The sequence below is a fragment of the Psammomys obesus genome, unplaced genomic scaffold, assembly GCF_907164565.1.
Source record: "Psammomys obesus unplaced genomic scaffold, mPsaObe1.curated_primary_1811, whole genome shotgun sequence".
Taxonomy (NCBI): domain Eukaryota; kingdom Metazoa; phylum Chordata; class Mammalia; order Rodentia; family Muridae; genus Psammomys; species Psammomys obesus.
The window spans coordinates 16142245-16169266 of record NW_026585580.1 but is presented as its reverse complement, the minus strand read 5'-3'; the positions used below and the strand labels follow the sequence as shown (position 1 = coordinate 16169266).

The 27022-nt window shown below is 48.0% G+C and overlaps 1 protein-coding gene across 1 annotated transcript; it reads right to left on the bottom strand.

Annotated features, from left to right (window-relative positions):
- Positions 1 to 642: 642 nt before the first annotated feature.
- Pdcl3 (phosducin like 3) lies at positions 643 to 10755 on the bottom strand. The gene is made up of 6 exons (XM_055607320.1): positions 10669 to 10755; positions 7768 to 7897; positions 4259 to 4349; positions 3871 to 4014; positions 2956 to 3164; positions 643 to 1148 (listed from the first exon to the last, which is right to left on the bottom strand). The coding sequence occupies exons 1-6, from the start codon at positions 10672 to 10674 to the stop codon at positions 1006 to 1008; spliced, it is 723 nt and encodes a 240-aa protein (XP_055463295.1). The 5' UTR covers positions 10675 to 10755; the 3' UTR covers positions 643 to 1005.
- Between the last annotated feature and the right edge of the window lie 16267 nt (positions 10756 to 27022).

Sequence of the window (27022 nt, the reverse complement as noted above, 5' to 3'; positions counted from 1 at the left end):
ACAACATAATCTGAACAAACCCTGTATTCTTAGACTCTTGTCTCTAAGATTCCAATTAGCTATTTTGCTACATCATATAACAAAAATATTATAAACATTTTTCTGTCACCAATGTCAACTTAGAGAACTCTGGCTCAGAAAACATCAAATTTTTTTTATAAATCAACTGATAGTACTCTTATATGTGTGTGTGTGCGTGCGCATGCATGTGCTTACACCCTATTCTCAGGAAACAAATCTAACAGGGCCTGACAGCCAAGAACAGCTCATCTCATCTTATGTGTTCTGTTTTTGTTTGGGGGTCTTGATGATGGGGCCCTGGCTAGCTTGGAACTTTGCACACCAAGCTGGCCTTGAACTCCCAGAGGCTGCCTGGCCCTGCCTCCCAGCGCTGGAATTTTGGGTGTGCAGCACCACAAGCAATGGCTGGTGTCTAGCAGCCTGAGACACACCTAAGTGTAACCAGGAGACCTAACTGAAAACACACATGGCACAGAGTTGAAACCTGTCAGCTAATCTGAAAAAATAGTATTTGTCTCAAAACTATTATCAGCCATTTCTTTCACCGATACTTCTTTTGCTAGCTTTATAAACCAAAAACACACAACCTAACTAATCAAGCTGAGTTCTCATTTTCTACAGTTATTTTTAAATAGTTTATTTAATTTATTCATGTCATTTTTTAAACTCCATATTCCTTTCTATATAGCTACACATCAAAAAACACTGAACAGTCTCCTGGTTTGCTGAAATACATGTAGGAAAACATAGATATTTGACTTAATAGCTTGTTTAAATTTTTCTTAGAGAAACATTATTAATTTAAAAAGAGTCCCAAGGAAATTAAAAAAAATTTCCAGCAATGATTATTTCTGAAATGTATAAAATTTAAATAATTATAAAAAAGTTACCAAGATGATAAATTTTTGCTTTTTCCTCCTTATTAAAAATCCAGATAATGTGTCGTATCAAGAAAGTTCAAAGAGCTCCTCCTCAGCTGCAGTCTTAGTCGTCCTCGGAATCACTGTCCCTCCTCGTGGGGACAGGGCCTCGCACTGAGGACAGCAGAACGTCTTCGATGGGCTTCTTGGGGTTCTCCTCCAGGTCGGTCTTGATTGCTCCTGACTCCGACAGCTTCCACTCCAACTCTGGTGACAAGAGGAAAGTGCCATATAAGGAGCCAGGTCCCATCAGAGCGGTCTCCACCCAAGCCCAGCAACAGTTTCAATCTTCCCTCAGTCATACACAAACATGACCTTCGAAATTCAGTGACCATTTTAATGCCAGGTCTAAAGTGGGAAAGAGAGAAAGGAGGAAAAGAAAAAGCCTCTTTGGAGGGAAAATTGAAAACACTTTGGCACGCTGTTTCAAATATGGCCAAGTGAAGTGAATAGCGCATGAACTTGAACATGCGTGAGAACTCCAGTGAGACACGAACAGCACGTGGGCCAAGTGTACACTTGGCGTTTCCATCAGGCCGGCAGAGGAAACTCTGCACGCCGGCTGAACCTAACCCGAGACCTCTGTTAACCAACCGAAGAAGTTTTCAGCTTCATGATTCGGATCTGAGACACTCAAGACAGTGCATTCGTGTAGTTCAAACAAAAACTAAATAACATGAAGTGAAGCCCGGGTGCCTGAACTTCGGCTCTGTATTCAGGTTCCGCTGTCAGAGTGGGAGAGCGTGGGAAAGAGGTCACATAATGAAGGGCGGGGGTTGGGAGGAGTGCCACATGCCTTGGGGACCCTGCAGCCTACTGCACCTTGCATTTGTCAGACTTCAGATCCTCCCGAGGCAGAAGCCAGGCGGCTGGAGGTGAAGCCACACTGTCACATGCAAACCTCTGGGGCCTGAGGGCAGCCCGGTGAGCAGGGAAGGATGTGCCACATACCCAAAGCACGCTTAGCAGGGAGATGTGATACTGTCACCACTGAGAGAGGGCCAGGAGGGCTCATAAGTCCACACACGTGCATTTAACACTACTATTTACCTACAGTCTTTACACAGACTAAAGTCTTCACACTAACCCTCAAGTAAGAACTCTTCTGGAAATAGACAGCAGCAGCTCTGCCTGGTAGTCAGCTGGTGTGCCTCACCAGAGCTGCCAGTTACACATGGGTGTGCCTCACCAGAACTCCTGACCACTCTGGCTGTCCCTACAGGAGAGTGTGGAGCTGCGGCATTGCTGAGGGAAACTCCTGTCTTTCTCACTACAGTAGACTGGTTAAGAGCGCGGCTTGCAGTGGTGTGGTGGCGCACACCTTTGACCCTGCCCTTAGGAGGCAGAGGCGGGCGGGTCTCTAGTTACTTGACAGCCTGGGTTCACTGCACAGCAAGTGTGGCACCTCCTGTGAGTCTGTCATGCTTCCTCCTTGTATGTGTGCCGTCCCGTCTCCATAGTGACACAACAGCTTTTGCCAGACGCCAAGGCCTGCACTCCAGCCTGCAGAACTAAGAGTGGGTGTCACACTCAGGCAGCTTCCGCTTCAACAGGAGACAACGGCCTCCGGCAGTCCCCGCCCCTTCCAGCCCACCAGGACGATGGCGTCCGCTGTGAACTAGTCTGTAATACTGCACGCCTCTGAGCTCCGGACCACCCCTGACATGTCTGTGTATCTGCGCATTTTTCCACGCTCAACAAGTGAGCGTCAGAGTACACAAAACCACTTTTAAAAGTACATTTTTGCTGAAAAGTAAAGTGATTGACACATTATAAAGAGATAGAGAATGTCAGATTCCATGTCACAGGTCACACGTATGTTAACACCCCCGGGGAGCAGCAGGTGTGAAAGGATAAGAAAGTATCCTTCCAGGTTAAGAGGCAGCATTAACTGAATCTGAAATTAAAACCCACAGGGCCGACTAAGGCTACAGAGAAATGCAAATACACCTGTGAGCAAGCGCTGTGGGGACACTGATGCCCCTCCCCCCCCACAGCACCCCACCGTCCTCACCATCCCTCGTCAGGTTCATGCCCCCGAACACCAGCGGGCCGATGAACTGTGCCCTGATGTCACCTTCCAGGTACACGAACACTGTGGGCAGGTTCCGGTCAGGGTAGTTGGGGATACAGGTGGTGGAGATGGCCTTGATGAATTTCACGTCAGGGAACTTGGCGGCCAGCCCGCTCAGGTGCTGGTTTATCAGGGAGCAGAGCGGGATCCTGGGGCACACAGGAGAAGACAGCTGAGTGACACGGCCCTCGCTGACAGGAGCCCTCGGAGGGCCCAGCCTCTGCCCGCGGTGACTTCACTTCTCCTCAGGAAAATCCATGCTGGTGTACTCGGGGAAAGGGGTGATCGGATCTAAATTCAACTCAGTGTCACAGGAAGTCTGGGAAGACAGCGCTGACATCTTGACCAGCTGTGTCTCTGTGAGGGCTGCTTAGAAAACACTGACAAGAACACCCGATGCCTGTGGAACAGGCCGGAGCGCCCTGCCTTAAGGCGGTTTCTACACACGCATCCCCACCCGGCCCCCAGCAGTACAGTCACTCTGGTTTCTGAAGTACAATTCCTCTAAAGGGACAACTGAGGCCAACTTGTCATCCTTTTTTAAGATCCAGGTCTTACCGTGTAGCCCAGGCTAGTCTTGAACTCTGTCACGGTTCTATGGCCTCAGCCTCTCATGCTGGCACTGCCGGAATGTGCTACTACACTCGACAAAATTCTTTCTTAATACAGGAAATGTAAGTCCTGTCCCCTGCTTCCAGTAGAGCACGCACAAACACTAACTTAAAAGTTTTAAGATGAACACTGAGCATTAAGGTTTGGGCCAATCAGCTACAAAGACACAGAGCACAAAGGCAGATTAAACCAGACCCAAAAGCTGCTCCACAGGCCCCTGTCACGGATGGTCAGTCGGCTCACCCTGGCTTGTACAGGTGCAGGACCACCCACAGGCCCTCGCCGGCTCTCGTCACTTCCTGGACATAGTCCTTCCCCGAGATCTCCAGAACTTCTCCAAACCTGTTCTTCATCTGGGCTGCTTTCCACTCAGCCAGCCGCTGCTGCCTGCACAACAGGAGGAAGCCTTAAACACAGACGCACACCCGTCCTCACGACTGCACAACAGGAAGCCTTAAACACAGACACACACCTGTCCGCTCACTTGCACGCCCACCTTCCGGAAGAGAGCCCTGGAAGCCAGGCGTACTGAGTGCCGCAGAGCAGAAGTCTCAGAGCAGCTCTGAGAGCTGTGCCCCCCCCACCCCGCCCGTCACGTTCTGCCCTCCCCAGCACTCTCCCGGGCACTGACCGGTACATCTCCAGGGCGCGCTCGTCCTCCTCGCTGAACTCGTCCTCATTCTCCTCCAGCTCCTCCAGAGTCATGTCCTCATAGGTCTTCACTGGGTTTTGTTTCATTGGTGGAAGCATAACAGGGAGAAGATGAGCAAACACACACTAGTGCCCCCTTCCCTCCTATATGTGCACACAAGCCCAAAGGCCCCAGCCCACGGCGGCGAAGAGCACACTGCAGTTGAGATCAGACCTGCCACGCCCTTCTTCCCGTCATGCTACTCAGTCACGATGCAAGGGAGACAGGAGGCACGTTTGCCTGAAGCCACCTGCTCGGTCTTCGTGGACACGGCAGGCGGGTGTCCTCACACACCTCACATCTCCTGCAGCGTGCGCGGTGCCCTAAGCTGCCCTGTGTGAGCTCGAGGAGGCCGGCTGTAGACGTGCGGTCGCCCCCCGCCAATTCCACACCCAGCATGTTTGTCTTCAGTTGTCCTCCACAGCCCCTGTGTGGGACAGGCTGGTCCCCGAGTGTGCATCCTCCAGAACAGCCAGGTGGCGAAGGCTCCCCACAGACGTTACTGCTGTCTGTCCCGGCGGTCCTCAGCCTTCCTGGCACTGCCGCCTCGTGTGGTGGTGACCCCCTGGGTAAGTTTTCAGTGATAATTCGTCACTGTAGTTTTGCCACTGTTGTGAATCATAACGTAAAAATCTATGCAGGATATGATGCGACCCCTGCGAGAGGGTCACCGGACTCCTGCGGCTGAGAATCGCTGGTTTGTCCCACGATTCCAAGGTGCTACAGTGGGAGAGAGAACCCAGAAGCCGTGGGGAGAGGGCTCAGCTGGGAACTCCCGCTGGTGCCCTGCCTTCCTCGCTGGCTTCCGCCGAACACTGAGCACCCGACGTGAAGAGGCCATCTCTGTGGCTGAAGTTCATCCCTTTAACGGGGAGCCTCACCTGGGCAGACACCCAGATGCCCCCAGGAAGCTCTCTTCCCAGCTGATTTCTGCTGGATGCGCCCAACTCAACAATGTTTCTGCCTGCCGAGGACCTGCTATTTATTCTTTCACTCTGGCTTGCTGCACACTTCATAAACTCACTCAGGGAAAACCAAGACTGTGGCTCTCACAGGTCCTTCTCTGGCAGGGAGGACACTGGGTCCTCTATGTGCAAGCTCATCTTTCCTACAGATGGTCACATCCTTCTCGGTCTTTCTGTAAGATTTAGTCGTTGTCAGGAGCGGTTCTGCACACCTTTGATCCCGGCACTGTGGGGCAGAGGCAGCTGCCATGCTGAATCGGAGGGCAGCCAGCTGGTCGGCCTAGGGAGTTCTAGGCCACCCAGGGCGACACAGTGAACTGCACCTCACAACGAGAAGTTTGATATTTATTCGTATGTGAGTGCTGTGTCTGCAGGCACACACATATTCACCACAGGCACGCCTAACGCCCTCAGAAGCCGGAGCAGGGTGCCGCATTTCCTGGAACTGGAGTTACAGGCGGTTACGAGCCACCATATGGGCGCGAGGACCAAACCCGGTCTCCTGCAGGTGAGCGAGGGCTCCTAATCGCCACGCCAGCCCCGCTGTGCTGCTGTTCCCACTGGCGTTTTCTTCAAAGTGGCAGGCAGCGCTCTTTCGCTGACGTCAACTGCACGGAAGTCTGCATCTTATTTTTAAGTGGGAAATATTTTTGCCTCTTGGCATCACGTCAGGCAATCTCCTCTTATGAGTGATGACCAGCATCGCATGAGAGCCACCGCTGCCTACTATGAGGACTGCCCATGCCTGACCCGTGAACACGCCTCTCATTAAGACTCAGGCCCAGTTCTTGGGCTCCTTTTCTCCTCTCCCCCAGTGGTAAGTGAGCCTAGCCCACAACACTAGGGACATGCTGGCAACTCCCAGCCCTGACTCCTCTAACTCAATAAAAACAAGCCCCGCTCCCTGCCCGACATCTCCATTTGTCTACTCAAAGTCTCTAGGTTGGGCTGGAGAGATGGCTCAGTGGTTAGAGTAAATTGCTACTCATCCGAAGGACCAGGATTCAATTTCCAGCACCCATGTCAGGCTGCTCACAACTGCCCACTCTAGAGGTACCAATGCGCTCTTCTGAACTCTGCAGACTGTATTCACACAGACACAAACCCACACAGAGACATATACACACTCAACTAAAAACCCTCCAAGCCTGTGCACCCTCAACAGTTGCTAACCTGCCTGTAGGCCTCTCTACCCGGCCCACGGCACCTCTGCCCCTCAGACTGCTCAAGCCAGGCCATCTTCCTTGCCTTTCCCCTTTCACTCGTGTCACTGGCATCGTCCGCAAATTCTGTCGGCCCTCTTTGGAAACATGGGCAGCTCTTCCACACACACACACCCTGCCCCCATGTGTGTCTCTTCTCTGAATTACAGGGTTAGTTCAGTATGGCCTCCCTGCTCGCTGGCTTCACGCTACCGGCCAATGTCTACACTCAGTAAGGTGGGGCTGCTGTTAAAACACAGGCCACGCCATTCTGCTTCCACCCCCAGTAACTTCCACCTCATGTGAAGAAAGTTAGGCTCTTACCAAAAGATTAAGGATCCAAGTGGGCAGGCCCCTGGAGGCCTCTGTGAACACTCTACTGCTTTTCCTGTCAGGAAGACCTCCTGTGGACTATCGAGGACCCCAGGCCACCTCTCTACTTGCTGAAGGAGCTTCACCTCACCTCCTTCAAGTCTACTCAAATTCCACCTGATTAGTGAGGTCCCCTCTGGCCTGAATGACAGCATCTATCCCATCCTGCAACCTTCCTAACCCTCCCAGCCTAATTCCTCTTCCTTCTGCTGCTGCTGAAACATAAACACACTGACCTCTGTCCAGCCTGTGGTCCACTAAATCCCCACTGCCCAGAATAACACCCAAAACACAAAAACCACTCAATAAGCTGGCCACATCTTAGGAAATTCTCCTCTACATGAGCGTTCACATGTGGAGAGGGCAAAAGTGCCAGTCCTCTGATCAACGCCTCCCCGTTGGGAGGCGCGGGAAACCCTGAAGGCGCCCACCTGCCCTTCCCGTGCCTTGGCCTCACACACACACTGAGCACCTTGGGACCAACAGTGGGGACCTGACCAGGGCGGTGAGCCCTTTAAGAGAAGCCCTCTCGCAGAGACCACGCACCCCAACCAACTTATGCCTCCTCAAACCAGGCGAGCTACCCTACGCCAACATTCTTAACCAGTCCACAAAGATGAATAAAGTACAGCCTCAAGAGAACACAAACACTGAGACTTTCATGTCTGTGGTCCCGTCCAAACTAAAGCTCAGCACAGAAAGGCGTGTGCATGGGTGACACAGACTAGGACGGCGGCCTGCAGGGTGGCTCGCTCTGCTCTGTGGTCACACCAGGCACTCCTGGTGCTGACGCCAGTGCTCCAGCTCTGCCTCCCGGCCCTTACCCACAGGCCCCCCCACTACAGCAGCTGGCGGTTGGTGTGCGAAGCCAGACAGACACGGAAGAAAGGAAGAGGACGAGGGAGCTCACCCACGGACTGCTGGAGAAGCTCCTCCTCCTTCTCCTCTTCCGCCTTCTCCAGCTCCTTCAGGCTCTCCCTTGGGGGCAGGATGCCCTTTTTGCGTAAGATGTCATTCCACTCGGTGTCTGCATTGGGGTCCTGTACCAGTAAAGACAAGGAACTGGTGAGGGCAAAGTCCAGGAGGGAAGGCACAAATCGACAAGCGGGAAAGGTGGGGAGCAGGGAGGGGCTCCCGCTAAATTCCTGAGAATATGAAAAGATCACCCACCCTGTTAAGGTCTTCCTGGGGAGACAGCGTGAAAGAAAAGTCAAGATCCGATGGGCAGATCAAAACTGAAAGCAAGGCTCTGACCTGCCTTCCATTCATAACTTACACACGTTTTATTTAAAACGCTAGTGAATTTTTATGACCTAACCCAAAGTAAATCTGATCATTTGACACAGACATGGCCTGTGGGGCCGTAGGGTGCCTCTGAAGTCTCCTAGCTATGAGGTCAAGGAAGATTCCCGACTTTCCCAAGGTCTCACAGTGGCATGGTTCCTGCAACAGATTCCAAGTACCGACTTGTGTTGGTTTGTTTTTTGGTCAAGTTGGCACAAACTAGAGTCTTGTGAGAAGAGGAGGCATCAAATGAGAAAATGCCCCAATCACACTGGCATGTACGTAAGCCTGTGGGGCATCTTCTTGAGATGATAGATGTGAGAGTGGGTTGGGTCCACCATGAGGCTGGTGATCCTGATACACATGAGAAAGCACACAGAGCCAGCCAGGAGGAGTGAACCAGGAGGAGCATTCCTGCAGAGCTCTCTGCTCCCCACACCCGCCACCCGGTTCCCATCTGAGTTCCTGTCTCGACTTCTCTCAGTGATGAACTGCAACCTGGAAGCTGAAAGATGCAATAAAGCCTTTCTGCAGCAAAGACAACACAGCAGGGAAATTACTGAACTGGGCAGTAACTAAGACAGATGTACAAGTGTGCGTGACAGATACAGAAATCACTTGGTACAGTCAGGACGGAGAGGTGGACTATAAAGAGCACATGCGCAAACTACACACTGTTATCGGGACAAGCTGTGTCAAGTGCAAGGACAAACAGGTTGTTGGTCTAGAGTTACAGGGACCACAGCTGACAGAGATGCTCTCCAGAGAGGACATTTAATTATGTGAGGGTGGAATGGAGTCATCCAGATTGAAAAGGGAACTGACAAACTTTCACTTTAATTAAGTGTGACTAACAAGCTTACTTAGGAAATAATGGGTTATATAAGAATAAATAATAATAACAATAATAATAAGAATAAGTCCTGCCTCCAGGATCCTATCCTGTTTGAGTTCCTATCCTGACTTCCTTCAATGACAGATTCTGCCTTCAATTAACCCTTTCCTTCCCAAGCTGCCTTTGGTGAATGGGATTTCACCACAGCAATGGTAACTCTGACTAAGACCCCGGCTCATGCTGTTGTAAACCTGCTCATCCCTTTCTCTGTTTCTGAAAGGGGTGCACACCTATCTGCCCTCCTTCCTTGTGAAGTGACCGCCACCCACTTGGACAGCAACCTACAAACTTCAGCTTCAGCAGCAAGACTACCCTGAGATGGTCACAAGACAAGGCCGAAGCCTGCACAAACCAGGAAAGACTGGTGCTTGAAGCTGGGCCCCTCTAAACAGCAGGCCTCAGAGTCTCCAGGATAAATCTGAGAACAGCAGACCCACAGCCCAGCCCAGAGTCACTCATGATGGCTAATGTTTGTTTAACACTAACTGCTAGGCCTACTCTTGGCACCCCCACCTGTGTTGGTAAGGTGTGGCATTCAGAAAGACACTGCCATCTCTGCCTAAACCAGCAGGAATCTACCCAACCTCCTCTGGGGTCAGAATCTAAGCAGGACCAAGCCTGATTAGTGTTTGGATGGGAGAGAGATACAGGAGGACATTAGCCAAACCAGCTAGGATCACAGTGGTCTCAGACCTGGACCCAAATGCCCAGTTACTGTGGGGTGCACAGCCTGGCAGGATAACAGGGCTCTGAAGTGGTTCAGAACATGAATTTAAGGACAACCGGGCTCCAGTCTAATTCTGTGTCACAACCTGGCTGAGACAGAGCACAGGAAGGTGAAGTTTCCTTTCAGCTGGGTGGCCAGAGAACGTGAAGAGTGACGTTTTTAAACACAGTCCTGAAGACTCAAGAGTTCAGGCGTCCAGGGCAGTTCCTGAGCATCCTCTTTACCTTCCATGGGTACCTGGCTTGTGGCCGGCTTGCTGGGGCGCCACCCCCTCTGGTCCCCAGCGCCTGTCTCCCAAGCTGGAGCCCACAACTGTATGCCCCATCCACCCTCCACCCAGAACCTTCAGAATTCTTAAAACACAGCGACACAGAAGGGCTGGTGACAAACGATGGTTCTTAAAGGCTATTTTAATGGTGTTTCCTAGCACTTTCTTTGAACCTTTGTCAAACACTAGCAGCAAATACCAGATCAAAACAGTAGCAACAACAAAAACCCTAAGGCGTTCCGACTTCCTTCATTTTAGACATTAACAATGGTCCTGGGCCCTGGGGCTCAGATCTGGAATCCAGGAAGCACTCCAAAGTAAAGCTAGCGTTGGGTAAAGAGTCAGTGTAGACGGCAGAAGAGTCGGGGCCTTCACCAGGCTCGGAGAAGGACGACCCCAGGATCAGGTGACCCAAAGGACAGAGACGTGCGGGGCAGGGCAGAGCCGGCAGGAGCACCCAGCCGCGAGCAGGGGGAGACCACACCCGCCCTCTCGGAGGGCGCACGCGCCGGGCCTCTCGCGCGGCCTCCTCGCCGAGGGCCGAGCGGGGTGATTCGTGTAGACTGGCTCCGGGTCTGGCGGGAGCCCACCAGGCCACACGACCTCAGCCTTGGGGTCCCGGCCTCGCCACACTCACCTGCATCTCGCCTCCAGTCTCTCAGACCGGCCCTCCACGGCAGGCTCGCCGCTCTACTCCGCGCAGGCGCGCTCCTCCCCTCCGGCCTCCGCCCCGCCCCCAGGGGCGAGCTGGGCGGGGCCAAGGCGGACGGGAGGGAGGAGCCTGAGCCTGGTCCTCAGGAACCTGCGCGCAGAGGCAGAGCGCACGTGACTGACAGGCCGTGGCTCGGTGGGTGGGGCCGCGGGGCTGACGTCACCGCGGGCTGGTCCGTTCTACCTTGTTAGGGAAAGCGCCGAGGCCTGGGGCTGGCGGAGGAGGTGCCCGCCCGGCGCAGGCCACTACCCTCCAGCCAGGAACAGGACGGCCTTTCCGCGGCCCGGTGCTAGGATTAAAAATGCCACCGCGTCACCGGAAGCCGCCCACCTTCTCGTAGGGTTTGTTTACAGGCTACAGCAGTGATGGAATTAGAGAAACGGGGCGGGGGCGTCTGCTTCCACGCCTCATTCGCCGCTCGCGGAGAGGAAAGGCGACGGCGAGAACCGTTCACCTGGCTGAGCACCAGCTTCTTGAGCCGATGCGCAAACGCCCAGGCGGTAGGCTCCCGGCCTGTCCGTGTCATTCCAAGCTGGAGTGGAGAGCGCTGTTCTTCCATCCTACCCGCCTGGAGAAAAATTTCTGCCTCCTGCTGAAGCCCACCGCGGGACTCCCTACTTTTGGCTATGCTTTGGCATTAGCCAAGCGCCTTCAAAGGTGCAGCTGTCCGGATGTGATAGCTCAGAGCTATAACCCCAATGCTCAGGACACTGAGGCAGGAGCATCACTCGAGGCCAGCCAGAGCTCGAGAGTGAGCCCTTGTCTACAAAACAAACTCCAGCTACCCTGGGTCATTATTTCCAGACTTCATTCCCCGGAGCTGGGGTCTCAGAACGGATAATTTCTGAGGAATGATAACGGACACCATCACTGACCTAGGGGCGGGGGCGGGGGTGGGGGGGAGAACGATTCCCCGAAAACAAGGAGCTTGGATTAATTTATAGGATCCTGAAATTTAACCCAAAAACTCTTTCAACCAGATTACAGGCCTTTTAAAGTGTTTATCAATTTATCTAGCTGCGAAGTGTTGTGAATGAATTTTCCATTTCCACTTTCAGAGTCAGTTTTGGATAGTTCAACTTGGGGGTGGGGAGATGTGCCTTTGGTCTCATGCTTCTCTCCATCCCATATAATTAGAGTGGGTGTTGCTTCTCCCTTCTCACTTCCAAGTGGATCAGCTGAAAGATTCGTCCTGATGTGGTGGAAACAATGCTCCCAGTTGCTTTTTATCACATGTGTGTTTCACTACAATCTCCTGCTAATTTGATGTTTTGACTTTTGATTTTAGTGCATGTGAATGTAGCAGGGATAAAGTCTTCAACTGAATACACGTAAGAAACAAATTGTTCAACTGACCTTTTAATTTGGGATTAAATCATGAGTTCTGAGACAGCCTCGGCCACAGTGTGAAACCTTGTGTGAGTCTTAGTTGACTAAGGATGGTGTATAGACCTTCTATGAAGGGTGTTAGGAACGTTGGATTGTCATTTGAAAGTAGATAAAATGGAATAATATATATATATATATATATATATATATATATAATCATATAGTAGAATTTAGAGAACAGACTACTAGAATTTTTAAAAAAATGGACTAACTTCTTACCCTTCAGTCATTCCCTCCACCCCACCTTGAATGGCCAGTAATAACCATGCAAATTGCTCTGGTTGGTTTTGTCAACTTGACATGAACCTAGACATATCTGGGGAGGGGAAATCTTGGTTGGGAAAATGCCACTAAGACTGGCCTACGGGTGCAATATGGTCTTGTTTGAGGTGGGAGAGCCCAGCTCACTGTTGGCGGTGCCATCCTTGGGCAGGTGGCCCTGGGTTCCATAATAAATCAGGGTAAGACAGCCTTCCTCTGAGGCCTCTGCTTCAGTTCTTGTTTCTGGGTTCCAGGATTGAATTTTTGCCTTGACTTCCCAGTGATAGACTGTGACCTGAGATTTGTAAGCTGAAATAAACCTTTTCCTCCTCACGTTGCTTTAGGCCACAGAGTTTTATTACAGCAACAGAAACCCTGACTAAGACAAAAACAGCAGAGAGCCATGTATCTATGCAATAGCCAAGATACCCCAATTCATCTTTCCCTTCCTAGTAGGGTCCTCTCCCCACCAAAGGCAGGCTGATAAATTATTATGAATGTATTTCTACTAGTTCCCATTTTTCTTTCTTTTGAATAAAGCTTTTGGGGTGGCTTTCACCAGATTTCTATTCACATTCTTTATTTCTGCAAGTGTATATAATAAAGCGAAGTCCTCATAAAATGTTTTAACGTTTATATGTGTGGTGTGTGTGTGTGCATATTTACATGTGTGAGTAAATGCGCGTGTACAAGTATGCAGAGGCTTGACGTTCACCTTCAAAGTTTTTCTTGATGGCTTTCCCCTGTATTAATTTAGACAAGGTCTGTCGCTGAACCCCGCCCTGGGAACCCACATCTCTGCTTCCCTGCAGGGATGGCAAGGAGCTGTCACACCTGTCAGCTTTTATGTGGGTTCTGGGGACCTAAACTGTGACGCACACTCCTATACAACAAGTGACTTATCTCCCCGGCTCTTCCTGATGCCCGTCACACATTTACTCCTGGTAGAGATAGAGCACTTTGGGTTGGCCTGCCTGCCTTTCCAAGCACTGCCCATATATTCCCCTTCTTTCTGGAGTTCTATCTATAAGTTCTTATAAATAATAAATAGCCTTAATGAAACCGAGGAGACAAATTCTGAAGTGAGTTGTTGTCTCCTTAGCACGGGAGGAACAGGAAAAGTCTCCACTCAGCTTAGGCATCTGTGGAAATGGAACTTCATTATCTCGCAAGGGCTTTCCTGTGATGTGTGATTCCACGGGGTATTATATTTAATTTACAATAGCAACTCTCTGGGAGAAGCACCTGGTAACTAGGCCCCTTCCACAAACTGCTTGAGAAGCTGCTGCCGCTGGCATTGGTGTCTGGTGATTTGAGTCTGTATCCTTCAGGAGTTCGAGTACAGACATGACTCTGTCCATGTGTGGCTCCTTCTCCCTCTGGGGAAAACAGAGGAGTTGATTCATGGAGCAAGCTGAACTCAAAACGTCGGTTCTATCTAAAACAAAGACCCCGTGTGTAAAGACCCACCCGAGAGGCAGCGGTTACAAGAACAGCGACAACGCAGGCTCATGAAATCTCTCACTAAATGTGCAGCCCTGTGGCTGCTGCCAGACGAGCAGGGACTCCAGGGCCGACCATGATTTGTATTTGCTTGTTAGGCAAGCTTCTCAAGACTCCCCAGCATGCGGTTTCCCAGTCAACAAGAAAACCCCAAAACCATGCTCTCCCTTCCTCCTCCTGTTGTCTCCCAGCTCTTTAAAAAGCAAAGCGGAAAAAAGAAAAAAAAGTGTGCTGTGTTGCTACAGATGGCTGCTATCCATTCAGAGCCCAGAGGGACTCGAGATCGTTGGTGCTAAGATGTGTGTACAGCGAAAGCCTTTGGCAGTTTGGAACCTTGGGGACTGCTGAATGCAGAAAGGCAACTGAAAGAAATATCTAGAGGAAAGTATGGGCAGCCCACTATCAGGAAAAAAGCTATTTTCCCAGAAGGCCGACTGGCTGTTAGAGCTGAGCAACAATTTCCCAGGGGGAGGAGCAAAATGAAAAAAAAAAAATGGTACAGCTTTTGATTTTTAAGAACAACTTCTCCAGTTCCATGAGGCGTGAGCGACTCACAGCATTGTTTCGTATGCAAAAATTGCTAGCTCTGGGGTATCTGGTTCTGCAGGTATGAATAAAACTCAGCGCTGTGCTGTTCGGATAACTATGCCAGTCAATTAGAATACTGGTGGTCTTTGGGCACCACTTGGTTTTACTGGAAAGAAAATAGTCCATGAAAGCCACTGTAAGTATTTTTTTTTCCATTATATAAATGTCAAATGGGTGGGTGGGGGATTGGGCATAAATAGGAAATGTAGGCTCTTCATCAACCAGCCATGAATTGAAGATATTAAAGAATGAATTGTGTTGGTCCTAAACATACATAAACGTCTTACCATTAGTACCTAAACTTAGTATAGTATTTATTGACTTTCCATTACGGGTTTTAAGTAACCCAGAAGCCGGGACAAGCATGCATAGTTGGGGTGTTCCTGTGACAGGCCTGCCATGTTTGGGGGAGGATTGTGGAAGGACATTAGAACTTTGGGCTAGAAAAGTTGTGTTGTGAGCTCAGCGGAATGTTCTGTAGATGTTTGGAAGACAATGTCAAGGGCAGTGCAGAAGATGGAGGCCTGCCTTGTGAGGTCTCAGAGAACATTTCAAAGACTCTTGGAGCCCTTTGCCACTCTGAATGAAGAGTCTGTCGTTCTGGTCAGCTGGGGCTGAAGAGTCGGCCTTGATCACCGAGAGGCTGCCCCACTGAAGTGAAGCCTTCACAATGGATGCTGCTCCGCTGGAGCTAAGATATTAGCAGTGACTAAGAGACTGGCAGCACTGAGGTGAAATCCTCTGGGAGGCGTTTCCTCAGGGCCACACACAGAGCTGTGTTCCAGAACTGACTGAGGCCGTACCTGGTGCTGGCAGCCGTCCTCGGTGGTGTAAGGGTCTCACGGGTGGTGCTGGTTTGAAGGCATGAAGGCGTCGTGGAGAGCAGCTGAGGCCTGGCACTGTGAGAGGCCAGGAGAGGCCACTGGTGAAGGTGCAGCCTCAGCGGCAGTTGACAGCCCAGGACTGAAGGGGTCACGCAGAGAAGCTGAGACTTGGCACCGCGAAGAGAGGCTCTTGGTGACAGTGCTGTCCACTTGCAGCAGAAGACCCCAGCAGGTTTGGAGAGGCCAGTACCATGGGATGGGGGCATCTAGAAGACAGGCTGTGCGAGCTGCAGGAGGCAGAGCTGGAGGCCACCCAAGCCCTTTGGAGGTTTAGGAAAGATCCTGAGTGGATCCCAGACAGTGCACATTCCATTATTTAGTTTTACTTTGTTTGGATTGTGACTGTGCCCTGGAGTTCTTCCCTCTTGAAGTAAGCACTTTATTCATTATATAGGGACCCACAGTTGAGACTTTAAACTTAAAATAAGATGGGGCTGTGGGCCAGCCTCTAGAGCATTTTCTTATTAGTGGTGGATGGGAAGGGCCCAGCCATCATGGGTGGTGCTATCCTGGGCTGGTGGTCCTGGGTTCTATAAGAACACATGCTGAGCAAGCCATGGAGCAAGCCAGTAGGCAGCACCCTCCATGGCCTCTGCATCAGCTCCTGCCTCCGGGTCCCTGCCCTGTTTGAGTTCCTGTCCTGACTTCCTTCGATGAGGAAATATGACATGGACACATAAACCAAAGAAACTCTTCCCTCTCCAACTTGCTTTTTGGTCAAGGTGCTTCATTGTAGCAATAGAAACTATAACTAAGACACCAAAGATAATCTGAAATATATAGTATAAACTGAGAGGGAAAAGAAACAAGTCAGTTTGCCAAGTAAGTGGAAGCTGAAAAAGTGAGCTACCATGGCCATTCCAGTAACTTGTGAAGTAGACACAAACTAAAAATTCCTCAGAAACAATACAGTTGGTATTGTATATTAATAAAGGAATAATCTATTAAGAACCATGTATTTAATATATATTAAATATATATGTATATATATTTTACCAAACTTTGGGGCTCCCAATTTTATAAACACCAATGGTCATAAAAAGACAGATACATCCTGATATTACAGTAGCATATGCCTTGTTGGGTTTTCTCCAAATCAACCCAGAAACTTTAAAGTTAATCTGCTCTATAGACCAAATGAACTAAACATACATTTATAGGATATTTCACCTAACAGCTGCAGAATACATAGTCTTCCCAGGAACCCATGGAACTGTCTCTGAATAAATCACATTTTAGGCTATTAAGAACACTTAACATAAAAGAATTGAAACAGTTTATTGTGGCTTATCATATTATAATTGAATAAAACAAAAAAAATGACAACAGGGAAAAAAAACATAAAATAACACCAAAATTGGAGACTGATCAATACAGTCTTGAATATCACTGATGAAACTGGAAAGAAAATTAAGCTTTTTTTTTTTTAGAATTATTTGCAAATGCAAATACAGTGTGTCAGAGCCTTTGCAACACAGCAGAATTAGTCCTTTGAGAATCTTACTCATAAATGCTCTTATTTAAAAATCAAGAGAAGGAACAGACTTCAAGATGATGTCTGAATATAAAAAAGCTTTAGAATCCAAATCTCCAGCCAATGTTATACTAAGTGGGGAAAATCAGAAGTATTTCTTCTGAAATGAAATGAAACCCACTTTTACTTCTTTTGTTTACTCTAATACTTGAAGTACTTAGCCAAAGCAATAAAACAGAAATAAATAAAAGAAACACAAATATAAAAGGAGAAAAATCAAAGTGACTCTATTGGTAAATGTTGGGCCTGATAAGGCCTGCTGTATCTACCTGAGCCTGGCTCGAGTTTGGAGACCTGTCTCTAGCTTCTGATTTAAGAGGCGCCACTTCCAGGCAAAAGTGATTCAGCATATCTGCCTTAAAAATCAACCCTTCCTGGTAACTGTTATGTGGAGTTTTGTTGCTGGCCCACCTCTCCTTTTACTACCTAACCTTGCCCTCTATGTCATCTTACCTCACTTTCTTAACCCTACCTCCTGACCCAAACCTATAAAAAGGACAGCTTTATTCAATAAACTGAGTTCCTGCTTCAACAGATCTTCCGACTTGGTGGTGTTTTATTCCCTGGGGCACCGGGGGAGGTCTGAGCCGTTGACACTCATCATCCTGCTCAGCCACAGGGTGTCCAGCTGGACTGATCACCCTCCTCTCAGCTCCACCTGCCGGATATCGACCCAGCAGGTAAATAATGTGATTCTAAAACTTCTACATCTGAAAAAGCACCATCGAAAGTAGCAGGCTAGCCATAGTTTCTCTATATAGCAATAATGAACTTGCTGAGAAGAATGGGAAGGGAAAGGGAGAACCCCATTTACAAAAGCCTCAAAAACTTAAAATTAGAAATAAACTTAACCTAGGAAGTGAATAAATGTACAATGAAAATTCAAAACATTAAAAAAAATATGGGAAGACACCAGATGACAAAGACAATAGCATAGGCACTATTTTATTTGGGTTTCTTATGTCTCTGTCTCCCTTCCCCACTGCAATCCCTTCCAACACCCCAACACCGGGTAGGAGAGAAAGAAGTTCAGTGAAGAAAAGGGGCATAGTTTTTCTTAGCTACTTCCTGCTGGTTAGGGTTGTTGGGTTCCTGGGGGGAGTCCAGCCTTGGTTTCAGGAGCTCTCCAACTTCTCTTCAAACAGCAACAGGGAGCAGCAGTGAGGAAGCCCTCTTCCTTGGAGCCTACCAGCACTCTCTGGGCTCTGGCCTTTATTCCCTCTCAGAGTTCTCAGATTTAAACTACCTGCAGCTGGGATAGAACCCCTCTCAGAGCCTGCATGAGGCAAATAGTTTGCTGCTGTGGACAATCTGAATCAGCCACATATCCTACACCTGGGATCAAAACAAAAACATGTTTACATCCACTAAATTCCCTTTTCTGTTAAAAAAAAAAAAAGGCTTTTCTTTTAATACAAATGAAACTTGCTGTTGCTTTCTTAAAAGGAGATGATCAAGGAACCAACCAGCTTTTGGATCAATAGTTTCTGGATAACCTGATAACTTTGGCTGCTCTAGTCTGGAATGGCTTGTACTTTTTGCTGTTGAGCCTTGAGCTAGGACTCCAAAGCTGGCAGCTGGAAGTTAGCTCATATGTCTCTCTTGGACACGTGTTTACCAATCAAAGGACCCCTTCTAGCACACTGTCTACAAACTCCAGGAAACCTAAACATTCTTGCTGTGAACCCAGTACCGCCAGAAATGGCTTGTTTGCTTCTCTGGCTGAACATACAGTCTTTCTCAGACTAACACAGCGGCCGTTTTGAGGTTTTTGGTGGCTTGGTCTCAATTTCTTTTCCAATGAGCAAATTACCACAGCTGAAGCACCAAGCATTTTGATATCTAAGGATTTTGGTGGCGACTGGGAAAGTTAATGGTGGTAATCTCTGAACCAAAGGCCGCTCCTCTGGTAGCTCAGTTTGCTCAGGATTAACCTTTTTTTTTTTTTTCCCTTGAAGCAGACTGTTACTCTTTAATCCTTTCGCCCTGTACAGCTTTCTGCTCTTTCAGCCTCCCCAGCCCACCCAGCAGCTGTTGGAGCTTGACACCAAATGTATGCAGAGCAGGGCAGCGTGGGAATTGCAAGACACTTTGGCTCTCAGTTACAAGAACCCTTTACCAATGGTGCTTTTTACTTTCCAAGCGTTTCAGCCTCTACCTGAAAATTCTCTAGTTGCACTGCCAACTCTGCAATTCTTTCTAAAATGAGTGACTCTTCTGATTTTTATTTCATTCACCTTTTGTTTCTCAGACTCCTGCGTATCCTCACAAACTTCTTTAAGATGGACTGCAGGAAGACGAAGAGGCAAGACCGGGGAATCCCCTCTCAGGGTCAAGAGGGAGGGAAACCTGTGGCAGGAGCTGCAGCGAACCTTTCCCTCATGTTGTGAGAGGTATATTCATCGCTCTGCACCCTGCTGTCTCCTCTACAGCATTAGTCATCATTCTAAGCCCCTTATTCTAAGCCACTTATAGTGGCTGCCACCTATAAGTGCTAGTTGTTCAAATGCCACGCCACGCTACTTTATTTGGGGGTTTCTCAAAACTTATGCCTCCCTTCCAACTCCCCAGCCCCAGGTGGAGGGAGGGTAAAAGAAGGGAAAAGGAACCTTCTTCCAACCAGGTAGAGTCGTAGGATTCTTTGGGGGGGGGCAATACTGATGTCTGTCTTCAGGATATCCAGAAGTAACCAGCAAACAGCAAGCACAGCAAAAACTTCTCCTCTGCCTTCTCCAAGCCACTGCGCCTTCTTCCTCTGGGCTGTCAAATTTATGCCCCTCAAAATCCTCAGAATTCAACTAATTCCAGCTGACAAAAACCACACTCCACACAAGGCGATTTACAGGTGTGGATAAACTAAAATGTCCCGATTGGGATTATAACAAAAACATGTTTACATATCATACACCAAAATTTCCACAGCACACTTAGATGATGGAAAGACCCATCACGTTTATGGAGTAGCAAAATTAATATTGAGAAAATGGATATATTACCAAGATGATCTATCGATTCAATAGTTTCTATCAAAACTTCCAATGACATTTTTCACAGAAATAGATTTTTAAAAGGTCCAAAAAATGCATATAGAAGTACAAAAGAGCTCAAATAGCCAAAGCAATCCTAAGCAGAAAAACTAACGCTGGGGTTGTCACAACCCCTGACATCAAACTATACTACAAAGCCATAACAACAAAGCAGCATGGTACTGGCAGAGAGAGCAGACATGTGGTCCAATGAAATAGAATAGAGAAGACAGAAGTAAGCTCACACAGCTTCTATCAGCCAATTTTTTTGAAGATGTCAAGAGAACTACAGTCTCTTCTACAATGAGACCCCAATATTGCACCATGTACAAAATAAATTCAAAGTAGATCAAAGACATGTTTTTGAATATGTATGTACTATTTTACTTTTATTTTAGAAAAACATATTTTAATTAAAATATAATTGCATTATCACTCTATGGCCCCTCCCTCTCACTTCCTCTCTGATTGATGGCCGCTTTTTCTTTGATTATTACTGTTATGTGTGTTCACATATATGCACAAGTCTATAAACATGACCTGCTGACTCTGTTTTTTTGTTGCTTCTGTGCGTATGACTTCAGGGCTGACCACTTTAATCTGGATGACCAGTTTGGGGCTCACCCCAGACGAAGCTGGTTCTCAACAGTCATTGGTTGCTTGCAGTTCTTTGTCTAGGGCTTAGTTCGGGGTTAGGCTCTGAAGAGACCCCATGACCACAGCAACTCTTACAAAGAAAATTAATTGGGGCTGGCTTACAGATCAGAGGTTTAATCCATTGCCATCGTGGCAGGGAACATGGCGGCACACAAGCAAACATGGTGCTGGAGAGATAGCTGGGAGTCTTACACCCAGATCTGAAGGCAGCAGGAAGAGAGCTGCACTGGGCCTGGCTTGAGCTTCGGAAACCTCCAAGCCCACCCCAGTGACACACAGCTATTCCAGCAAGGCCACCCCTCCTAACAGTGCCACTCCCTAGGACTCTATGGAGACCATTTTCATTCAAACCACCACAGGGTGAAACCCAATGAAATGCTTTCCATGTTGACAGGTCTATCAATCTTGTCATTGTTCAGGTCTTGTTCAGGCAGAGACACTTCGTTTTTAATCACATAGTTTCGACCATTCATGTCTCCATGTATTCTGCTTGTAATTGAGGAATGTGTAGGTGACAATATTTTATATTTTGTTTTAATGTATATGACCTATTCGTTGGCCTGTGCCACACGCTGTGTGCTGGCAGACAGTGTGCATGAGCCAGATGCACATTTTTCTTTAGTTACACCCAGGGAAAAGAAAACTGGTGCCTTGTAAAGTGGAGCCAGCCAAAGCATGAAGCCTGAAAGCAACTGCTCCGTAGTCAGCTGAGTAACTAGAGCAGGGCACAGCCATCTGTCCAGAGGCCCCCCCCGGAAGCAGCCTGTCTTCTCCAGTCCCCTGGTTCTCCAGATCTGCATCCTAGGCTCCTCGTTGGCCTTTCTTGGGTATGTTCCTTTGTGCACTCTTTGCCAGTGCTCTCTATGCAAACAGACTCCCCGAATAATTTTCACTTCGGCCAATGACCTGGTGTCCCAACACTGAAGCTTTCTACTTTACAACCTCATATATCTTAGGTAGCAAGCACCATGCACATGTATTCTGAAATGAAATTTATAAGGTATCATTTTTAACAGAATGGTTTTTAGATAAGAAACACAGTCTTTACTGGACTTTTTAGGGTGGGAACCTGTTAACCCTAATCCACTAGGCTCATCGGCCATTCTCAATAGGCAATTAAAGAGGGCAATGCAGAGAAAGAACTTTATTCAGTGAAATGTGAAGTCCAGGCCAAGGTATGGTCTTACCACCATTGACCAGCATTCTCTCGGCTCTAGGCTTTCATGCAAGGTCGTCTGGAAAGTTATAAGAATTGTGAAATTGCTCCTGTTAATACTGATATTTTAATCTTCTCCCTAGCACAGTATCAGAAATTCTAATCCCTTGAAGTTCATTGGTTCAATAGTCTAGCACCTAAAGGGGTCCATGAGTGTTCTCCTGAGAGTGTCTTCATGCCTGCCAGGATGGTTACAATTCCCTTCTCTTTGACTTTGATCTTGAAGAATTTGATGTTGAAATTCCTGAAATATGCCCAAAGCTAAGATCATAAACACAGTACAAGTGAGAGACAGACAAGGCTGGAAGACATCCAGTTAGTGTCAGGCAGCTGTGTGTAAAAGCCACCTTTCCACAGCCCCTCAGCTCTGGCTACTTTCCAGAGGGGTGAGACAAGTGACTCCATCTGTATTGATGGCTTTGAGACACCATCCTCTGATGAACCAGGAGACAGTACACAGAAGTTCTCTCTCTACTATCACACTCAGTAATTTTGAAGCAAAGTTTAGCATCCTTGGCTCAGCTGGATAGCGGGTTTACAGCACTGGCAAAATTTAAAACTTTCTGCCTCTTAAAAATTTAGGGAAGGATGCTAGTGATCACAACCAGGCCCGTTTCTGAGATACAACTACATTTAATAATTCAGGAGCGGAACATGGGCTCAGCGGAGGGGTAGATGCTGGCCAGGCCTTCCAGCAGCGTGACTGCCCACACAGCGGAGCCTTATCGCCATTGTTTCGTCTGTGTAGGAGTGATTTTTAGAATAGCAGAAATAGAACCTGGGAAGGAACATCAAGAGACTCTGACTAAAGCCACCAGAGCAGTCGTTTTCCACATTCTACCTCCCTGCCCGGCTCTCTCTCCTTTCTATGTCTATTATCTTCTACTGATGTCTATTATCTTCTAATGCCTGATATTAACTTCACTGGCTGGATTGGTCCTTCTCTTTTCTTACCCTAGATTGTACTCCCCAACTCTTCTCTCTTTCCTGTAATTTTTTTCTCTCCTGTTGTGTTTTATAGGTGTGGCCCCCATAGACTGATGTGTTTGAATGCTTGGCTCACGGGGAGTGACACTCTTAGGAGGTGTGGCCTTGTTGGAGAAAGTGTGTCACTCTTGGGGTGGGCCTTGAGGCCTCACTGTGGTTCATAGCCTCCTGCTTCTGCCTCTAGATCAAGATGGAGAACTCTCAGCTCCTTCTCTAGTGCCACGTCTGCCTGCATTCCTCCATGTTGATAATGGACTAAACCTCCAAAGCTGTGAGCCAGCCCCTATTGAATGTTTTCCTTTATGAGAGTTGCCATGGTTACACTGTCTCTTCACAGCAATAGGACATTGACTAAGACATCCCCCAGGCTGGTCTGGCTTATACGGTTTTCCATGGCTCAGCCTCCTGGGAGATGATGACTTTGCCATCAGATAATTTGTCTTTTCACTCCACCTTTCTCCCAAACTCCTTCAGTCCTGTCTCTCTCTCTCTTTAGCCTCTACAGTTCCCCCTTTTACTTGAATCCAATTTCTCTACCTTCTCTCTACTAACACAATACTAATCATGAGTTCTGCTTTGCTTGTTTCCTTTTTCTCTTCCTTCACACTCATACCCAATAGTAATGCATCACTCCACACAGTGCTATGACTGTCCATTTATTCCCTAAGACCACTGGACCTTAGGAGGTAACTGTATTTTAGTTGATTGTTGCTCTACTTTTACACTTACATAGGGAGGGGATAGAAAGAAGGTAGAAAGGGAGAGAGGAAGGGAGGTAGGAGGTGGGAAGAGAGAGAGAGGAAGCTCGGAGTCACCGTCTATGCATGGAGGTCAACCTATGAGAGTCAGCTCTCTTCTTTCACTGTGCGGCTGACATGAACAGAACTCGGGTCATCAGGCTTAACAGCAAGTGCCTTTACCCACAAGTCATCTCACTAACCACCAGGCCTTCCCCTCCTGACACCATCCCTTTCCCAACACAACAATCTCCATGGCTGTAAACTCTCCCTTTCTTGAATTGCTTCTGGTCAGGTGTTTCATCAACAGGATTCCTTTAGCACCATTTTGGCAACTGGTTGCTCCAGGAGCTTTTCCGGGATACTGAGTTTCTGGTGCAGCCTCTGGGCTATTGTGCCATTTGAATAACAACTTTTTGACAATATTTGAAGTTCTGTTGAACAGTTTGAACATTTGCCATGTGACGTGGAAGGTATAGGTGTGTTGGCTCTCAAGGTTCTGTGAGCCGTTGAGGTACCCTTGAACCATTTGGGACACAGAGAAACAGGATATTGAGGAGCTCTCCTTTGATCACTGAAGAATATTCAGTGTGTGCTATCTTGATTTCCCTCAGGAAGAAGTTTAGCTGATTGATCTTTTATAAACTGATGATTTAACTAACAGTACAAGTACACTCTGAGTAAGTGTGATTTTTTTTAATGCCGTTTTGTGTCTAAAACAGCAAGGAAAAATTATAGCCCACCCCTAGAGTTCCAGAAAATAACTTCAGTATTAACTGTTTTTTCCCCCATTTTTTTTCTTGTGTACTAAGTTACTATTCCCGGCATGCCTCAACCAAAGTGTGTCTGTCTGGCACTTGGAATTTCTTTATTGGATTTCATTTTCATATACTGAATTGACTTCCTTATTTTAGTCAGCTGTTTGGTTTCTTTCTCCTGGGTTTCACTCAGCAGCTTAGTTATATCCTTTTGATTTCTGTGAGCATATTTATGAATTCTTTGCCAGGAATTTCATGAGTCAACCTCATTAGGAGCTGTTACTGGGTGATTGGCAACTTTTGAAGAGATGTGTATTGTTTTTCATGTTACTTGTGTTTTTGCATTAGGATTTGCATATCAGGAGTTAGATCACTGGTTCAAATTTCAATTTAAATCACTGTTAGTCTTTCTGCCAGGAGTTTTCAGTGTCATGCAGCATTTCAAAGTGACATCCAGAGACCACTAAGGGACCAGGTCTCAGCTGCTGCCTGGTAAGTGAACCCTTAGGCTAGATGTAAGAAAGTAACACAGGCATGTGAACAGGGACCAGGATCCTCGGGAGCTGGAGTCACAGGTGATGGTGAGCTTCTGACATGGATGCTGGGAACTACATTGGATCCTCCAGAAGAACAGTAAGTGCTCTTAATGGCTTAGCTGTCTCTCTAAGTTAATCAAATTTCCTCAGGTAAAGTAAAATTATTTACATCTTAAACATGAATATATTAAATATATTAAGAGCCTGAAGAAAAGAATTTGCAACTAGCAGAGCTAAGTGATGAAGAACAGCACACAGCAGGTGTGGGGATGGCTCAGTGGTTACTTTCTTACGCAGGACATGGTTGCACCTCCCAGACTGAAGCAGTTTCGTGTACATATCTCATTTGCTGGAGATACTCAGGGTAATTTAATTCAACAGCACGTTCTACAATGATGGAGACAGTCTATGCTGACTGGATTAGTTACTTTTCATGCTCCTGTGATAGATGCAACTTAAAGAGGGGCATCTACACTCAAGAAGCAGACCTAAGGAAGCTGCCAAGCTTCGGGTCTCGTGGCCCAAGTGTGGGTCAGAGTGATCAGGTCCAGGTCAGGTTGCTATTGCTGTGGATAAACACCATGACCAGCGAAATGTGGGGAGAAAAGGGCTTATTCAGCTTCCCTTTCCACCTCACACTTTATCATCAAAGGAGTCAGGACAGGAACCCAAGCAGGGCAGGAACCTGGAGGCAGGAGCTGGTGCAGGAGCTGTGGAGGATGCTGCTTACTGGCTGGCTTCTCACAGCTTGCTCTGTCTGCTTCCTTATGCAACCCAGGACCACCAGCTCAGGAACAGCACCACCCACATGGGCTGTGCCAAACCCATCCATCACTAATTAAGAAAACGCCCTGCAGCCTTGCCTACCACCCAGTCTCACGGAGGTGTTTCCTTACCCGACGCTTCCTCCTCTCACGTGGCTTATGTAGCCTATGTCAAATTGACGTAAAACCATCCAACACATGCAGCTTAAGTCCAGTCCCACCATCTTACCCTTGCACAGCAACGTGATGCTCAGCAGCTGTTACCAGTAGCCACCTCAGACATCCCCCAGGTCCACTCAGAGCCCTCTGGCTAAAACCGACACCGGCACACGCAGCATGTGAAGACCTATGCTTGGGGTCACAGTTTTAGAGATTCTTTCTGTGGTCAAGTGATTGTGTTGCTTTTTAGGCGCCTGGTTGAGTATGCAGATGGCCATGGTGGAGAGGCTGTAGAAGATTAACACTGTTCATGTCAGGGCTGGAAAGCAAAAGAGAGAAAGAGGTGACCAGAGTCCCATAAACCGCTCCAAGGACACGCCTTCAGTAACCTAGAGACCCCCATTTGTCCCCATCTCTTTTGATTTGTTTGAAGACATATTTATTTATGCACATGAGTACTCTATTTGCATGTATGCCAGCATGACAAAAGAGGACATCAGATCCCGTTACAAATGCTTGTGAGCCAGCATGTGGTTGCTGGGAATTGAACTCAGACTCTCGGGAAGAGCAGCCAGTGCCCTTAACCGAGGAGCCATCTCTCCAGCCCTTATCCCCACCCTTTCATGGTCCTACAAGGTTAAGAGCACACCACCACCCTGGAATAAAGCATTTACCACATAGAACCTTAGAGCAGTGGTTCTCAACCTGTGGGTCACGACCCCCTTGGGAGTTGAAAGACCCTTTCACAGGGGTCACCTAGGACCATTGGAAATATCAGCTATCTACATTACGATTCATAACAGTAACAAAATTACAGCTATAAAGTAGCAACAAAAATAGTTTTATGGTGGGGGGGGGGTGTCACCACAGCGTGAAGGACTATATTAAAGGGCCACAGCACTAGGAAGGTTGAGGAATACTGCTTTGGAGGACACCTAAGAGCCACGCCCTAGCACCTCAAGAGCAAATGTCTGTTATAATGGTGATGAAACCTCTGCTCTGATGAAGGTGCATGCTGGGATCGCTCAGGTTCCAGGCCGCATTCAGTGCCGCGCAGGCACTGTCTCTGTTCGGGTGGCGAGTTATGCTATCAACGAGCATTGCCAGACTCTAGAACATATTTGAATTGCTGCTATTTGATTTTAGATCTGAACCCCGGGCAGTACTTAGAAGGCGCCTGTGACACACCAAGTTGGACATTTTCTCATATGAATGTGTGTTCCTTTCAGAGCGTAAAGGCCACTCGTGGTATGCAGGACGACCCAAGAATGGACACACAC

What these genes read in the sequence shown, in the direction of transcription:
- Pdcl3 (XM_055607320.1), bottom strand. An exon ending in CTGCACCTGTACAAGCCAGG is followed by an intron (nt 3,165 to 3,870) that starts GTGAGCCGACTG and finishes TGTGTGCCCCAG; the next exon opens with GATCCCGCTCTGCTCCCTGA. An exon ending in CATGAACCTGACGAGGGATG is followed by an intron (nt 1,149 to 2,955) that starts GTGAGGACGGTG and finishes TCTTGTCACCAG; the next exon opens with AGTTGGAGTGGAAGCTGTCG.